We start from the raw sequence: 18,965 nt of genomic DNA on the forward strand, positions 1-18,965 counted from the left end.
GCATAAGGGAGCTGTGACATAGAGATCAGTTTAAAGAAGATATAGACTATGCTTAACTACTGTCAATCTGTAGATCTGCAGCAAATTATCTTTTCGCAACTTGGTTTTAGCAGGGCCTCTGATGCTGCCCCAACAAGTTTTGTTTTAAAATCTGTGTTCAAGTGGCAATTATCAATAAAAGACATTCCATTGCTGAATTTGGATCCAACTTGATTGTAGTAATCTCTCATATGTGGATTTATTCAAATAAGCAGATTGATTTAAGTGATCAGTTTTGTCTCTGTTTTTCAGGACTTTAATATTTCAGTAGTACAGATGTTTTCTGGAGACTGTAACAGCAGTAGAATCACTTTGCTTTTGAAAAAGCGAAGTACAACATCCCTTTTATATGGTTTCTCCAGGAGTAGGAATGGAACATTCTAAGGACAAAAGTTTGACTTTAGCATCTGTCTGATAAGGAAGGGAAACCCATTCTCTAAAAGGGTAACACCTTTGAATATCTGGGGAAGCTCTTCTCAGAAAGGAAGTATGACTTTGAATCTCTTGGATTTAAGGGCACTAAATTAACAAAAGTTTTAAAAATGGACTTTGCAGAATCAATTACTAGGGGAAACATTTGCAAAGCCATATCTTGGGGAATAGGAAAGCACTATTCGTTTCAGGATGCACATTTTCCAAGTGAATAGAATTCAGTTCACCCCAAAGATTTTTGGCACAAATCCCAATCCTTATGGAAATGTGACTGTATCATTGAAGCAAAAAAGCTCACCTCTTAATGATACACTTCGTAAGTAGTAAATTAGTGCAACTCCTTAATTATTTGGGAATAATCTGTTGGTATAGTATAACTGCTTATTCCTAATTGTATCTAGGAATGAATAAGCACTATTATTTAAAGTACTATTGAATTTTGAAGAATTGCTTAATGAGTTAGTTATTAATAAAACTGTACTCCTTGTAATACATTTGTCTCAGCACAAGTGCAGAAAACTAAAATTATAAAATTATATAAAGCAAACAGTAAACAAATAATAGATTAGTTATTACTTTAAAATCCTACTAATATCCACTAGCATTAAATTTAACACCAGTTGTCTATAGAACATAACTAAGATTTTGAAAGACTTGCACATAAAATGAGAGGTTTTTTCAAAGAAGCCTTTGTTTCCAAATCAGGTTCTATGTTCTCTTAATAATTATAATACTTCTTTAATTTGTGGTACTTTGTGGTACTTTGTGGCGCTTTCTAAGACATATCTTTCCCAATTAAGTCTAAATTTAGAGCAGAACATTCTGTCAGATACTTTACTATATCAAAAAAATTGTAGTATTATATTCTATAATAAAGCTAAATTCTCAAGTATTCTGGTCCCTTACCCATTATTATATCAAAAATCACTTTCTATAAGTCTATTATTGCATACATAATATTTAAAGTAATGGATATTGACAACTAAATATAATGCAATACATGACATTAAATTGATCCTTATTCAAAATCTATTTAGATGGTTGACAGGGAAACTAGCAGTCATGAGTTCTAACCTATATATATTCTCTATGACAAAATGACAAATGATAACATGTTAAGACATGATCATTGGGGTAGATTAGCTGGTGAGCAGACTGAGAAGGATAAACTTGCAAATGGCCATCAGATGGTAGCTTTTGTTATTGATTGTTCCTGGAGGGGAGAAGTATGTAGTCAGTGGATATTATGTCCCCTTCATTTCACGTGGGGGTTTTTGCTCAAGCCACTTAATGGTATAATAACATCTTTTTAGAAGATTAAGTCAGAAGCTTCGAGATGCACCTTACTGTTTTTAAAACTGCTGTTAAAATGTTCTAAACACTGTGATCTTTCCAAATGTGTTTTCTGTATTAGTTCTATACTGTAGAAAATAATTCATCATAAACTGGACTTTATAGTGTTTAAAGTGATGTTATTTACTGGCTTTCTGTCCCCCCCCCCCATATTTAAGGACAGTTGACTTATTAATATAAAACCTGTGATAATCCTTTGCCTTAAAATAAAATTTACTGCTAAATATTGAGTGTGCTCTAATTAATAATTATAAGGTACTAATCAATTAATTTGCCCTTTAACGCTTAACTACAGTGTCAAATAAAATATTATACAAATGCTCTGTGGAGTGTTGCTGTGAATTCTGTGTTTGTGTGTGTATCTTGATCCAGGACATGGTGACTTGCTGGGTTCTGTAAATAGACATAAGTAATCCTTTTAGAGAAAGGGCCTGATACCTCTCAGCTGTTGCCTGAATATTCCCATAAACCCTTATAAATAGATTTTTCCCATGCCACATAAGAACAAAGAAAAACGGTTCTTCATGTTCTTTCACTCTGCATTTTTTTGGTCTTGATTCCTACTGAATCTATTCAGTCACATTCTATTTGGGTAGACACCATTTTCTTAAGTAGGAAACTGCCAGAGATGCCTGAAGATTGATGAAATCACCCAATTTCAGCAGGGAAAGTGATCTTATAATTATTCAAGTCTAATCACCTTATGGAACTGGATAGAAGCTGAGTTTCAGAAACATTTAGTGACTTGGTCAGGGTCTGAGGGGCATGGGTGGGCTGAGCCCATTCTGATGTTCAGAAGGTGGTTACCAGTTCAATGGGTGAAAAGGGACTGTATTATTGTTAGGGCACACACCAGCAAGGAGGGTTATGCCTTGTGCTAGAAATCCGCTTCCTTCCTGTGGTCTTTGCCTTGCCTGAATTAATCACAGTTATGGAAGAGTACATTTCGTGGGCAGTTTCCCTGGGAGGGAAGTTGTTGGCTCCAAGAGATTATCTCTGATGCTCTTTCACCATTGTAAGCGAGGCTTCAGACCACTGTATTTGTAAGTGGAAGGGGCATACTAATATGGCATAGTGTAAAGTTAAATCCTTCTGATCTTTGTAGTGGGCACATGCTAATATACTAGCACTTTGAGAACCATCTGTGTGGTCTGGTCATTTTTAATGACCAGAAGAGTTGGCCATTAGAAGCCTCAGGCGTTCCCCAGGCCCAGAAAAGAGAAACGGGGCGGGAAAGGCGTCCAGACCCCACTTCTGGGACCTTTTTGGTGCAATTTGACAAAGGGATGTGAATGGTTTCCAAAGAGAATGCCAGCCAAGGGACTCTAGGACCCAGAGGCTGCTGGTGGGGCCAGCGGTGTGTCCGCAGTATCACTGTGGGCTCCGGGCGCGATCTGTCAGGGCACACGGGTTCGCGGCCCACCTGGGAACTGTCGCCACAGAGCGGCGGCGGGCCTTCGGGCGCGCGGGCGGCGCACGGTGCGCGAGGGCGTGTCCAGCGGGGCCGCGCTCCCCGCCCCACCCAGTCCCATCCACCGCCCCTGGGCCCAACTGCAGCGGACCCCGGGTGCCCTCGGCGGGCTGCGCAGAGCGCGAGGGCAAGTCGGGGACGGGCATGCCGGGGGCCCCTCCGGCTGCAGCCGCCACTGGTGCGCGCCGCTGACGCGCGGAGATGAAATTCCCAGGCTTGGTGCTGGTGTTCGTGTTTCTGTTCGTGGCCGAGATGACTATAGCGCTCTACCTGAGTAGCACCTACCGCTCGGCCGGGGACCGCATATGGCAGGCGCTGACTTTGCTTTTCTCGCTGCTGCCCTGTGCGCTCGTGCAGCTCACGCTCCTTTTCGTGCACCGCGATTTCAGCCGCGACCGGCCCCTCGTGCTGCTGCTGCACGTCCTGCAACTCGGGCCACTCTTCAGGTGCGTGCGGACCCCAGAGCCCCCGGCCGCAGAGCTTCCGGCCTCTTTTTTCCACCTACCCTTGCCGGGGTGGGGATGGAGAAACATGGCCTTCCGGTAGGGACAGGTGACTGGACCAGAGGCTGGGCCCAAGGCCGGCCTGCCCTGCTCCCCAGCCTCACTGTTGCAGCCTCAGGAGTGCGACAGAATTCAGGGATAATGGCAATAAAGCTGGTGCGGACAGCGTTCTTGGTAGGTTGTACCACATGAAATTGCCAATCTTCGACCGAGTTTGACCAACAAAAAACGGCAGTTTCATGCGGTGCAACTTCATAAGATACCCTCTTTCTCTGTGGTCATTTGGGCTTTGGCAGAATTAGTTTGTGTGGCCACAAACCCTTGGTAAGTGTTTCTTAAGTCACAAAGACAGCGAAGGAGTGTACAGATTATTTGATTTTATTTGTCAGACACGTGGTGCTTACTGTGTGCTAGGCACTCTTTTAAGCACATGTCAGATATACAGGTATTTACAAATATTCAGCTCTCATACAGAACTCTTGAAATCCACGCATCATTCTTTGTTCTTGGTGTGTTTGTTTTCAGTGAATATTATGGGATGTGGAAACATATGGGGTTGTAGAAATGTCTTATGGCCCTACTTAGCTTATAAACATAGTCATTGAAGTTTGTGCACAATGTGCCATGGAGACAAAACTTGCTGTGTATTAAGTCAAGAAAATTTATTAGTGACTTTTTCCAGAAATCAATTTTTATTAACACAAAACAAATAGAAATATGTTGTACTGAAATGGACTTTTTCTTATCTAAGGACCTTTAAGAGAGAGTTTAAAATGTGTTGTTTCATACATTTATAGGAATAGCAAAACAAAAAGTGTATAGCTGGAGTAGAAATCAGTTTATAATACTGAAGTTTAGACACAGATGATACAGAAATTGAAGAGGCAGAAAGGCCAGAGACACACCTCAGCTGCCAAAAAGTTTAGCGAGGTGGAATCCTTTCCTACCAGGAAATACACCTGTCCTGTCTCCACTTACACACATACAAAGTTGAGTAGCAAGACAGATTTTACAAAACCCTATTAAGAAACTTTTGCGTTTAATATTAAAGACATCCATCCCAGCTGACACTCAGAATATTGACCTGTAGGTTACACACAGTGCCGACAAACTTGGTGAACACGTTTCCCAGCCTCCAGAAGCTGCAAAATCCTAAAAAGGAAGAGAAACATGTCCTCTGGCAGGAGTGAGAAGTTGCCACTGATGTCCTGATAGCAAGGAAAGAGTCAGGTAAAAAAAAAAAAGAAAAAAGAAAGGGAAAGAGGGGAGTTTATAAAGTCTTGGAGCCATTTAGTACCAAGAGAATTAGCCCTTCCTCGTTGGGTAGGCCCTGTGGTCCTGATGGTAAAACAACTGTGATCTGACCTGGGTAAGACACTTGTCACTTTGGAACCTCACATTCCTCATCTGTTAAAAGAAACATTCACATTCTTGATGTTGATGTGAGTTGACAGAAAGGGAAACTGACGTTTCTCAAGTCCTTCTTTGTGCCAGGTGGTTTGGTTCAGTTCACTGAATTTACACCATGAGATAGAGGTAATTGTCACCATTTTATAGATGAGAATGAGGCCCAGGACCACATAGACACAGCTTCTCAGAAATGGAGTTGGGTTAACTGTGTTCCCTGTACTCTGTGTACGAAGGCAGATTTATCAGCAGTTCCATCTAACTTAAGAAAAAGTTTCATCATCTCGGTAAAATTTAGAAATTGAACACAACCTAAATGGCCATCAAGTAAGTGATAATATTTTATCATAGGATTGGCCCCTGGAGAAAGAGCAATGTTTTAATTGAAGTATGTAGATTGGTAAAATCCATAATTTACAAATGAGTTAATATTTAATGATGTGTACTCTGGTAAGTATTATGCATATCTGACTCTTTGAAATGGCTAAATGTGTATATAGCTTGCCCATTACCCCACAGAGGTTCAGAATTTGTAAGGTTTAAGTATGTATAACCATATACCTTTGTTGCCATTAAAATATTTCTAAATTCTAAGAGCAACCTAAGATAAAAACTTGATATAACATTATGTATAAAAACGGAATGAAAAATATGAACCTGAGGTCAAAGGACATATACAAAGATGTTAAGTGTAGTTATTTCTGTATGGTAGATTCAAGATTGATTTTAATTGTCTCCTGAAAAATATAGAAAAGTGTATAATTTTCTCGTTTGTTATATACTTTCCTATATTTTTTTGTTTTTACAGTAAAAAATATTTTAACTTTATTAAAGATAGAGAAAGTTTGGTGCTTTTAAAAGATAATATGGCAGCTACATAGGTAGTTTCAGTGCTATAAAAAGACCCATTTCCAGAAAGTTTTGAATGAGTCATTGCCTTCTCAGGGAAAAAATAAAATAGAAAAAAAATAACAGAGCAACAAACAAACCCTTCCATCAACAAAGACTTTCTCATTCTAAAGCAGCTGATTGGTTTCAAGGAGATATTGAACCCATGATCTTACAGGTGAGATACACAAAATGTGCTTTTAAGTCTCTTAATTTCCAGATGAAAAGAAAAGCAGTTTGATGTTGTATACTAGCATGACTTAATATCTTACCGGAAGTACTTCCTGCTGGCTGTTTCATTCTGTCTTAACTCTTAAGACATCGGTTTTACACCCAGATAAAAATTATTTGCCCCAAGCAAAGGAGAGTCATGGTGTTTCTTTTCCGCCTTACCCATTGGACTTAGTAATATTTCTAAATTGTTTTTGGAAAGTTTAGTTCTGTTTACTTTTGGGTGGATACTAGCCAAAAGCCATGTTCTTTTTTAGGTGAGATACTGTTTTTGAGTTCACTCAGGATGATGGCCCAGTTAAACTGTAATACATTTCACTATAATGATTAAGGGCTAAATACTACAAACCAGGCTCCACTCTTCTCTTCTGTTACGGAGATAACCATATTTCATTTATACCAGTTGTATATTTAAAATGGTAGCTGCCATTAGTATGGCTGTTTTCTCATTTAAGCTGGGATCACATTCTTAAATGGTATGAATATTGGATAATGCCTTGAATTTATTTTTTTCTATTTTAAGGAAAATCTTATTGTGCATGAAAATAGATAATATGGAAAACAAGAAAAAAACCCATCTCTTATCAAGAAAGCATTTTGGAAAACATTTCTGTTTATCGTTCTTTTATAATTACATTAATTTTTATAAATTAATTGGGAGAAGGAATAAATATAAATAAGTTACATCCTCAAGAAGTTTCCTCCATTTTTCTAGTATAATGAGGGAAAATGATACAATGAAAAATCTGGGTTTATAAAATAAAGGCTAAGAAGTTCCAGTAATCTTGTAGAATTTAGTAAAATGCTTCCCTGTAGCACTTCTGTGTAATAAACGTTCAAGGAAATTAAAATTGATAATTGCCTATATTTGCAGAGCATTGTTTCATTTGCAAAGTGCTTTCACGTATTTAATTTCATCTACTGTAAAACCCTGTGAGTTAAGTGTCATTATCTTTTTTTAAGTTGAGGAATTGAGGCTCAGTGAGATTAAGTGGCCTTTCAAAGCTCACAAGATGCTTTCTGTTTAACTAGTTTGGTTCTTGTATAGCCTTGCGGAGCATGTCTGTCATATGAAGGTAACAGGACTTATGGGAAATCATAATGAATATTTCTTTGAAAAAATATTTTTATTAACCATCTTGGAGAACCTCTGGTACCACAAGTTATTTATGCTGGCACCAACATGCATAGTTTCAACTGATACTAAACTTCAGCTATAACTCTATGATGCTTGAAAAATGGCATAAAGTGAAAAAATGGATCAGCTTGCTGATTAAGTACATCAGAGGTCGGGAAACTATGCCTCACAGGCCAATTCCATTCCACCACCTGTTTTTGTAAATAAAGTTTTATTGGAACACAGCCATATTCGTTCGTTTATGTAATGTCTGTGCTACTTTTGCACTAAAATGGCAGAGTTGAGTAGTTGCAACACAGATTATGGCCTGCAAAACGTAAAGTATTTACTCTCTGGCTCTGTATAGAAAAATCTTGCCAACCCTTGGTGTACATGATACTGAAAACTACCTTGAATCATTTTGTTGAAAATGTCTAATTTGTGGTCTTATTTAGATAGCCTCTAAAGCAAAAACAACAAACAGAAAGTTGGGGTAATTGGATGAGTCAGAATTCCAACTTTGTTTTTTAATCAGTTTGGTGGGAGGTCTTGGGGCTTTCTTTCACAAATTTATTGAACATCTACCATGTGTTAAACTCTGTGCTAGGACAAATGTGTTAATTAGCTGGGAAAAACAGTGAATTGAGAGGAGGGCACCTGTGCTTCAGGGCCACATCTCCCATTAACTCATTCTGGAACCTTCTTCTATTTCCACATCTGAGGTGGTGTGGCCCCCCTGGTTGATCATTGTTTCCTTTCCTCTACAATTCTGCAAATGTTCCCCCTTCCATAGGGTCCCTTCCTCAGCAATTAGGGCAAGAGGATTGTTTGCTCCTCTGAACCCTCATTTCATTCATTCACCTCTTAGCATGTGCTGGTGTTTCTTTTTAATCTTTAAATACTCTAAACTTGATTTTATTATGCCTAAAGCATGGTTGTTGTTGAAAGGGCAAGATAGCAGAAAACAGATAAGCACAAAGAAGAAAATAAAACCTCTAATTCGACTATGTAAAGCGAACAGTTCTTAAAAGTTTTATTGCATGTCCTTAACTAATATTTTTGAAGTGGTGAGCTGGTAGACTTTTCCTCGTGGTGGTGGTGGTGGGTGGTCCCCTGATTTGCAACGTTTGCTGATTTCAGTGATGTACATCCTGCCGTCATAGCTGCTTTCAAGTTGCCAATGGTTTAACAACTGGCTCACAAAATTCCTATTTAATAGTTGGCTCTGATCAGTCAGTATGAGTCAGCTCAAGCACTCCACTATTTGTATATGTTTATATATATGTAATTTATCTATATTTATGTCTGTAATTTTCTTCTTAGAAAAAAGGGAATTATAAATATGTATATTCTATTGTAATTTGCTTCTTTCACTTAGCAAATATAGTAAACATTTTTATATCAGTAGATTTATATCTATACCATAACATTTTAGGACTGCATAATATTTCTTTGAATGGGTATATATAATAGTTTATTTAACCATTTTTTAAAATTTGGGGTACCTTTAGAATTTTTCCGGAATTTTACTGTTGTGAATAATACTATGATATACATTATTTGCATAGTTTTTCTTTTTAAGTGAGTTAATGTGTGGGAAAATATTTTATAAACTGAAAGTGGTATACAGATATTAATTTTTTTCATTATGTATCATCATTACTGTGTACCTGTCTCATTTTCCCATTTTGATTGCAAGGACCTTGGAATGAGGCAGGGATATCCAGTTGTTTTTGCATTCCCCACAGCACTTAAAGTGTGTCTGCATTCAGAAAATACTGAGAAATGAAGATGGTGGTCAGTCTACTCTGTTTTCTAGTCCTGGTTGTGGTTAGCGGCCCAACAATGTGAAATGGGTAGGCCTTATACTGTTTTCAGTCCTAGCTTTGAGTTTTTCCTCAGAGCGAATTCAGTTGGACCAGCTGGGCTTGAACTCATGAACTTAACTTCAGTAACATTATATTCAACTGAACAAACTAGCCCAGGCTGCTTTACATATTTTCATGTAATAAATTAAAATGTCTGTGACCCCACTGGGCAAAAGTAGCAGACAAATCTGCCACCTGCCACACGCATGTTTATACACACATGGAGTGCTATAAGCCTTCTTTTTCTCAGGAACAAATAAACAAAGGTAATGATTACAAAATATGTCCACTTTGTCCTTGACATAGAGGTTCCTGCATCTCCTCTCTTACATCAAGCTTTATTTTATTATTTCAAATTATAAATGTGTTCTCAGTGCCATAGTCACCTCGAGGTGAGGGTACAGAGTTAACAACATTCAGTAAAATAGATGACGCCATAAAATCTTCCAGGAACATTATGAAGTTGTTATAAAAATGTGTGTTTGGGCATAAAAGTCCTTTAACAATTTTTGAGCCTAAGGCTGAGAACATTTTTCTCTACTAGGGAAAACCCATTTCTTCCCAGCATTTTATTATAAAAATTTTCAAACACACAGAAGAAAACTTGAAATAATCATGCAGTGAGCACCCAAGAAATACTCACCACCTTGATTCTGTAATTAACATTTTGTTGTGTTTGTTTATCGCACATCTATCCATCTCTTTTTCCATTCATCAGCCCATCTGTTTTTTTCTTTTATGGACTTGAAAGGAAATTGCACACATTGGTACTCTTTCCCATTTCAGCATTCATATAATTACCTACAGAGGAAAACCAATTTTAAAATCTAGGTATTTTGTCAGTCTAGAGAGGTCACTGGTTAAGGCTCTGTCTATAAAGCAGGCTTGGACTTCCATAAGTAAGACATACCTGGCAGGCCTCCAGTTGCAATTGATCTTGCTCTGGTCCATGAGGGCTTATGGGAACAGAGAGACAGGTAACGTGTTGTCTTCCAGGGGAATGCTAGATAGCAAGCTACTCTGTGCTGGAGGATCTTCCCTTTATAGATAGCTTCTACATTAACTGGGGTGGTTTGGGGGCATCTTTTGGATGTGGACCATTTAGATATATCCTATCCATCCTTCACTGGAATGTGGCAAGGTAAGTATTATCTCTTTTGTAATTGAGAGAAGTGCTCGGGGGTTAAGTGACTTGTCCAGGGCTGCACAGCTAATCAGTGTGAGGAAGGGGAATTGAACATTTTTCTGTGACTCTGGAGCCTGAGCCATTTTCCTTTCTCTACTTGGCTTCCTTGATTCACTGGCCATCAGTGTCACCTTTGAATTTGTCACTCAGTTCCCACTGGCATGACGGAGGATCTCAAGAGGATGGCCTACTGAAAACTGGTCCTTGGAGTGGATGATTTTAGAGGAGTAGGCTGAAGTTCAGAATAGCCAAGTCAAAGCTTTGAAAATCAGGCTACTCTCTCTCTAGCTAAGTCAACTTGAAAGGTGAAATCACTGCCCTCCCCCCCTACGTGGGATCAGACACCCAGGGGAGTGAATCTCCCTGGCAACGTAGAATATGACTCCCGGGGAGGAATGTAGACCTGGCATCGTGGGACGGAGAACATCTTCTTGACCAAAAGGGGGATGTGAAAGGAAATGAAATAAGCTTCAGTGGCAGAGAGAATCCAAAAGGAGCCGAGAGATCACTCTGGTGGGCACTCTTACGCACACTTTAGACAACCCTTTTTAGGTTCTAAAGAATTGGGGTAGCTGGTGGTGGATACCTGAAACTATCAAACTACAACCCAGAACCCATAAATCTCGAAGACAGTTGTATAAAACTGTAGCTTATGAGGGGTGACAATGGGATTGGGAAAGCCATAAGGACCACACTCCACTTTGTCTAGTTTATGGATGGATGCGTAGAAAAATAGGGGAAGGAAACAAACAGACAAAGGTACCCAGTGTTCTTTTTTACTTCAATTGCTCTTTTTCACTCTAATTATTATTCTTGTTATTCATGTGTGTGTGCTAATGAAGGTGTCAGGGATTGATTTGGGTGATGAATGTACAACTATGTAATGGTACTGTGAACAATCGAATGTACGATTTGTTCTGTATGACTGAGTGGTATGTGAATATATCTCAATAAAATGAAGATTTAAAAAAAAATCAGGCTAAGTGTAAGGGGAATGACTATGAAAAGACAGGATCCAGTCTACTCTGATTGGACTTGTTCATTTTTTCCAGGTGTTTTGAAGTCTTCTGCATCTATTTTCAGTCAGGCCATATTGAAGAGCCTTATGTCAGCATCACCAGGAAGTGGCAGATGCCCAAAAATGGCCTCTCAGAGGAAATTGAGAAGGAGGTGGGCCAGGCAGAGGGCAAGCTGTGTACCCACCGATCTGCATTCAACCGGGCATCGGTGATCCAGGCTTTCCTGGGCTCAGCCCCGCAACTGACCCTTCAGCTGTATATAAGCATCTTGCAGCAGGACGTTACTGCCGAAAGAAGTATGTATGGTTTTGATTTCTGTCTGGGTTTGGTCATCAAAATGGGAAACAAAGCATACAGTTCATTCTGCTTCAGGGGAAATTCGTTCACACTTGCATTCAATCCTGCATCTTGTGTTCCAGTTACTAAGCCCCAAACTTAGTGAGTTAAAATGACAACATTTATTTTGCTTATCAATCTGTAATTTAGGCAGGGCTCAGAAGGGATAGTTTGCGTATGATCCACTAAACTTCAGCTGGTGTGGTTCAAAGGTGGGGGACTTGAAAGCGCATTTATTCACATGACTCGCTGGCTTTTGCTGGGGGCTCAGTTCTTCTCCATTTGATCTCTCCATGTGGGCTAGTTTGGGCTTCCTTATGGCATGGTTGCTACTTCCAAGGCAAGTGTCTCAAGAGTGAGAGTGGGCTAGGCAAAGCTGTGTCTTTTTCTTTAATCCAGTCTTCAAAATTATGCAACATCATTTCTGTTGCATTCTGTTTGTTGAAGCATTCAAGATCCTGCCCAGGTTTAAGGGGAGGGAAGTAGACTCTGCCTCTTGCTGGGGAGTGGCAGGGTTCTAGAAGACCATGTGGGACCAAAAATACTGCTGTGGCCACTTTTAGAAAATACAGTTTGTATTGGTTGAAAGGTACTTCTGGACTTCTTTGGATTCTGTCTCTATCTTTCACTGGTATTTCTAAACCAACTGAGATGGTTGTGACAGCTTATTTTTGGTGAATGATGGAATCAAGGCCATTTTCCTGTCTTCTTGAAGTTCTAATAGGTGGATCAGCTTTTTGTTTTTTTTTTTTAGCGAATAATAAAAAAGATGATAAAAAGAAAAACAACGTGTCATGCAATACAATATAATAGTAAGGACAGAAAACAACACCACTACCAAGAATCCCATATCCCTCCCCTATATCCCTGTCTCATACACACTTAGCATTGGTATATTGCCTTTGTTACATTTAATGGAAGCATATTACAGTGTTACTGTTGACCGTGGACTCCAGTTTGGTTTGATTATGTTTTTTCCAAATACTGTCTCTTTTTCAACACTCTGCATAGTTGACGTTCATTTGCTCTCCCACATGCAAAAAGATTTGTATGTTTGTACATTTAGTAACAGTCATTGGCCACTCCAGTTTTTGCCAAGTTGTAGAGTCCCAGGGTAGATCAGCTTTTAAATGAACATAATTTTCTAATCTCTGGGCTTTTCTCACATTATCATATTGAAGGCAGGTTTTGGTTAAGCCAACTTTCCAAAAAACTTCTACTCACATTGGAAATGTGAAAAGTCTTCAAATGCAAAGGGGAAATGACTCCTCCCAAATATTAATATTACACATGAATGAAAACCAGATGTTTTCATAAATTTTACTGTAGATCAGCAAAAATGAGTTAAAAGCCTAAATTAAAAATTGTTTTTAAAAAATACAAAAATCGAAATTTAAAAAAAAATTGCTCCTACTAATTTCATTTCTCTGATTTTTATCCTCTTTCTGTCTATATTTTAGACCCAGTAATCAAAGGTCTTAATTTATGGCTGGGTCACAGAGTATTTGCATGTCACGACAGAGTTGAGTAGTAGCAACAGAGACCATATAGCCCCCAAAGCCTAAAATATTTATTATCTGGCTCGTTACAAAAAAAGTTTGCCAATCCTAATTGTAGTTTTTCAGACAGTATTTCTTTCAGGAAAATAAAACCTATCTTGAAAAGTGTTGATGTCGCATGGGTTATCTGTGAAATGCTCCCTAGGAACCTGGAAAAATATAGTCTTCTGAGAGTCAAAGGATTAATCGATTAGATATGGAAAAAGGACCTGGGAATGATCCTCTTAAAGAGACAGATGGCTGTCATTTATGCAGGTCTTGGCTAACCCTAATGATTGCCTTAATATATCTGAGGAAAGAACCTGTTCCCATAAAGAAAAAGGCAATTATAAATAGAGCATGGACTAGGGTGTATAACAGAGGCAAACATTGGCAGCATCTATCATGTGTTTAGGAATGCATTTGGTGCCAGGAACAGAAACCTGACTACATGGTTCAACAGCCTAGGGTTTCTTTTGCTCATCTAACAAGTAATTAGAGATAAGCAATAGTTGGCATTATTTCAGCTGCTCATGATAGCAATTCCATTGGCTTTTTCCTGGGTTGCTACTGCAGCACTTGCCATCTTAGATGCATGCAAGACAGGAAGAAGGGGTGAAAGGAGAGGGGCAGGTGTCTTTCTCCTTTTATTAGTAAATAAAAGCTTTCCTAGAAACCACCCTAGTAGACTTTGCCTTAGGTCTTATTGACCAAAATTGGTCGCATGGTCACTTAGTTGCAGGGGATGCTCAGGAAACTGGTTACAGAAATGCTTGCCATCGTTGGCTTAGACTGATATTCCTCAGACTTCCTTGATGATGATTAGAGTTGCCTGGGAGCTTGTTAAATGTACAGATTGCCAGGCCTCTTCCCTGCAAATTGTCATTGGCTGGGTCTGAGATGGGAGCCCAGGATGTGTCTTTTTATCTATGTCTCTTGTTTTTTAAACAAGTGCCCCAAGTGATTTTTATCATCAGGGAAGTTTGGTAGCACTGGCTTAGACTAGTCACCTGTCTGTGGTGGGCCGTTGCCACCCAGAACAAAATCATGTTTTCTTAAAACACAGTGGTAGAGTAGGTGGTTAATGTCTGCTATACCATATAATGCAATCCATACCAATGGAACTATCCATTGTCTGGATGGGAGAAAGCCACCGAGTCCATCAGAATCTGACCCCATTAAACATTGCAATCCTACATCTCTTCTTCCTCTGATTCTGTGCTCTCGGAGCAAATATTGATGAATTTGGCCTTGGCAGAAGTTGCCTTCAGGGAGAGAAAGTGGAACCAACCCTGAGGGCCACTGGAGAAGTTTTTTTTTTTTTTGATTGAGATATAATTAACATGCCATAAAATTCATCCTTTTAAAGTATTCAATTCAGTGCTCTTTTTCCTTTGACTCTTCACAGAGTTGTGCAGATGTTGCCGCTATCTAATTTTAGAACAGTTTCACCATGCTAATAAGAAACCTCATACCCATTAGTAGTTATTCTCCATTCCCTCTTCCGCCAGCCTATGATAACCACTGATCTATTTTCCATCCCTATGGATTTACCTATTGTGCGTATTTAATATAAAAATGGAATCATATACCACTGGAAAGTTTCATTTCACATTGCCAATGAGTATTGGACACTGTGTTTTTGAGCTTCAGTCTCTGGTGTGTTTGGCCATCCTGAGACTCCCCGTGTCTACTCCCCATGTCTAGTCAGCTCTCAGTGGAGGCTTCATCAAGTCTCTAGACCTTGGAGGATGGGTTGAGCGGAGAGTCAGGTGAGCACACCAAGTTACTTTGCTCTGTGTGAAGGCTCCTGCAACCAGCTATTTAACCATCTTGGACCCTACAGTGCTGTTCTCTCTGCTACTCCAGGCAGTAGTGTTGACTGATAATACCAACAACTTTTTTGTGAGACCTTTGGTTTGTGCTCAACTCTTTATGGGCAGGCAATTTTCATATCATCCTTATGAGATAGCTAATAGTATCTCCATCTTACTAAAGAGGAAAATGGGGCTTATGCTCCATCAGAGGAGCTGGGAGTTGGGGTTCGCATTGTCTGACTTCATTCATTCCTTCACACAGCATGTCCTTAATAAATAGCTGCATATATATCTTTTTCTGTATATACCAGGGACTTAGGTGTGCTTCCCCAAGATACAGCCAGTTCTGGCTCTCTAGTGTTTGTTAGAGGTTTGGGCCTCTAACTATACAAACCACATCCTGCTCAAGATTGTGGAGAGATAAAAGAGTGCCATGCAGAAGAAGAAGACAGCTTACTCTGCTCTCCACTGCCTGGTGACTCACCCTCTCTCTGTTCTCTCCACCATCTGTCAAAACAGAAGAACCTGGCTTGGCCTTTGCTTACCTCACAGAAGTAACCTGACAATGGAGGAAATAGTGTTGAAGTTGTGCTTAAAGCTCTTTGGAATATGTGCTTGTATAAATCCAAGAAGCCTTTCTTGCTGCATAGTACCCATTGAACTTTGTATTTACAGAATGCTCATTGTCACAAAGTTCACCCCACAAATTGGAGATTCATTCTAGAGAACCATGGAACACTCCTTGCACTGACCAAATTTAGTTCTTTCTCTTCTTTTGGTTTGAGGAGCAAGCAGGCCTCTCCGCAGCAACTGCCCGTGGAGAGTCACCTTCAGCTGATCACACGCACCACAGCACCAGCATCACCACCCCCTTCCCAGAAGTTCAGTAGCCTCGTGTCCAGGCTGTTTGTTTCTCATATTCCAGTGTCCAACTTAGGGTGAATGCCTCTAGAGTGGGTAATGCCAGGGAATGAGTCATTACAAAAATTTTGATGTGTTGGTTAAATAGCAGCCTGATTGTTAAGAACTGTTTATTTTGACTTGGGGCTGTGGCTTGTAGCACAAAACATGGTCTCCTGGAAACTTCCCAGGACAGCACCTCAGAGGACTTCATTCCAGGTCCGAGAAACCATAGCAGGGGAGTGAGCCATACAGGGTTAGTGATATATGAGGTCAAGGGTCAGACCTCACAGTCCACACAGTAGCCATGGTGGGGGGTGGGTAGGCCATGTGGGAATTAGTGATATGTGTGATCAGGGTCAGACCTCACAGTTCACACAATAGCCATAGCAGAGGTAAGCCATGTAGGGGTTAGCAGGGCTGTGTGGTCAGGGGATCGCACCTCACAATCCCAACAGCAGCTGGCAGGTAATGGGCAGGATGACTCCTGAAAGGAGACAGGCTTCCCAAGGTGTCTCAGAATCTCTGACCTCTGAGTGAAGCTGGAGGATGAGCTTTTCTGAGCCTGTGTTTTGAGCCCTGTACAAAGTCAATGGGCAGGAGAGAGTGAGGCAGAACAATACTGCCATCCCTTGAAGAATTGGGCTTCAGCTGTGCTTGTTGATTTCACACGAAACCTGGGGGCCAGAACTTGAACAACATCCAGTCTAAATCCAAGATCTGCCCAAATCCCACTTCTGTGTCATAGGAATCCTACGCTCGGGAGGAAGGAAGACACAGAGAGAGAATTGCTGCCCTTGGAAAAGTATCAGCCTACTCCAATTTAGGCCTTTTTGCACATTATTATAAAATGTGGGAGGGGAGAGAGCAAGGAAGCATTCCCTCAAGTTTTGGGCCCAGTGGAGCAGATGCCCCTTGTTTCCTGTGAAATCCACAAGCACAGTTGAAGCCCTGCTGGCAGTGGGGAAGCTAAAACTAGGGTGAGCAGGACAGATGCTGGGGAGGGTGTGGCTGCCAAACCAGGTCAGTGAGCAAAAGTAGTATCAGGGCAGGTTGGTGTCAGATACAGGTCAAGATGGCAGAAAATAGCACATGTGGGAAGAGAGCAGTACAGAGCAACTTAAGAGTGTCAAGTTGGCTTGGTGTTGACATGAATGCAAGGCCTGGGAACTAGGCTGGCTTTTCACTGAGACCATCCATTGGGAGCAGAGGCATGGTGAGCCCCAGGCTCCCCTGATCCCCATATCTGACAGATCCTGACTCACTCAAATCTTGTGGCAAATCCAGATTGCTATAAAGGTTTCTAAATGCCAGGTCTCAATTTCTCTACCTGTTGTAGCTGGCCATTAACAGTTTGTAGACCAGTATCAATCCGGGAACAACAGGGTGAATCCACAACATAGTGAAATTGCTGTATTTTATTCTTTTAGGAGTATAGTTTAAAACTAAGGAAAGGCAGAATAGAGGACATGCATTTGGTATTGTTTTAGTGTCTTTTCTGCAGTATCTTCAGGAAAACAGAAAATTGGTCCTTCTTGTATTTAAGATTTTAGAGTAACACTGAGGAAAATAACCTCTTGACTTCCTCGGTTAATACAAATCCTATGAAAGGAAACCATTCGCAGGAGGAAGACAGGTTAGTTTTTGGCGTTGGGAGATATTGGGGTTCTAATAAGTAGGAAGAAAGGAATTCACCAACTCGCTTATGGAAGAGAGACTTCATGACACAAAGGGGCAAAACAGTGAAAGGAGAGGGAGGAGAAACCGGATTCTAGGAAAAGGTGTAATTAACTCGAGGGCACGTCAGCTTCCTTGACTGTAAAATAAGAAAGTTGGACTAAATTATTTCAGAGGTCTGATTGAGATATAAAATTGCCAGACTATGACCCTTGCCTTAGAAAAGATCTCTGCTGAAAATGAGTAATTGGGGTATAGAGGACAGGGATTTTTTAACGGGCTCCATTTGAAGCCAAGATCCCTGAGGCCGCAAGGTAGTAGTCAACTCTCCCAAGGTCGTGGCCGGCGAGTAGTACAGCTGAGAAGAGGGACTGGCTCTCCTCACCTGTTGTCCAGGCTCTTTGTTATATCCTAAGAAAAGGGCCTGGAGATAAAAAGTGTTTAATGTTCTCCTCTGGGAAAAAGAAGCTAAAGTCTTCAATATATAGGTCTTACAGCCTCTTGGATTTCTAGGAGAGCACTCCCAGCAACTCTCAATAGCTTTCCCTTCTGTCTCATTTGGGGAAGGGCCGGCTAGGTCAAGAGTAAAGGTCTGATTTCATCGTGCAGTTCTTTGGTGGTAACCCAGGTCTTGTTCCACTGCATATTGTGATAGCTGCATCATGAACCTGTCTGCTCTTAGCTAAGGTGTTGTGGAAATTCTCACTGTGTCCACTGCGTGGCCTAAAGGTTATGTGCTCACATCAGAACCCTTACCGAATAGTACAACATTGTGAACTCAATTAACAGCACTGAAATATATATCTGAATATGAATAAAAGGGGAAATGTTAGATTGTATATAAGGTAACAATAAAATTTTTAAGAATCCATGGAACTACACTACACAAACAGTAAACCCTAAGTTAAACCATGGACTTTAATTAATAGTACAATTATTAAAATGTGCCATCATAAATTGTAACAAATGTTCCACACCAGTAATGCAAGGTGGTGGTGGTGGGGTGGTACGTGGGAATCCTGTATTTTATTCATGATTTTTCTGTAAACTCACAGCTTCTCTGATTAAAAAAAAAAAAAGGAACCCTTACCCAGGAGCCTACTCTTTGAAGTACTTGAGGTACTGTTCTTTTGCTCGGGGCTCTGAGACACTGTTTGCAGAAGACAAGAACTCTGGCCTGTAG

The 18,965-nt window shown here is 40.2% G+C and overlaps 1 protein-coding gene across 1 annotated transcript in view; it reads left to right on the plus strand.

Annotated features, from left to right (window-relative positions):
- Nucleotides 1-3,392: 3,392 nt before the first annotated feature.
- The window catches only part of XK (X-linked Kx blood group), a 57,489-nt gene continuing 41,916 nt past the window's right edge, over nt 3,393-18,965 (plus strand). The window contains 2 exon segments of the mRNA XM_037824745.1: nt 3,393-3,741; nt 11,548-11,810. Coding sequence (XP_037680673.1) covers nt 3,497-3,741; nt 11,548-11,810 — 508 coding nt within the window. The 5' untranslated portion in view covers nt 3,393-3,496.

This window comes from Choloepus didactylus (assembly GCF_015220235.1).
Source record: "Choloepus didactylus isolate mChoDid1 chromosome Y unlocalized genomic scaffold, mChoDid1.pri SUPER_Y_unloc5, whole genome shotgun sequence".
In the NCBI taxonomy this organism is placed as follows: domain Eukaryota; kingdom Metazoa; phylum Chordata; class Mammalia; order Pilosa; family Megalonychidae; genus Choloepus; species Choloepus didactylus.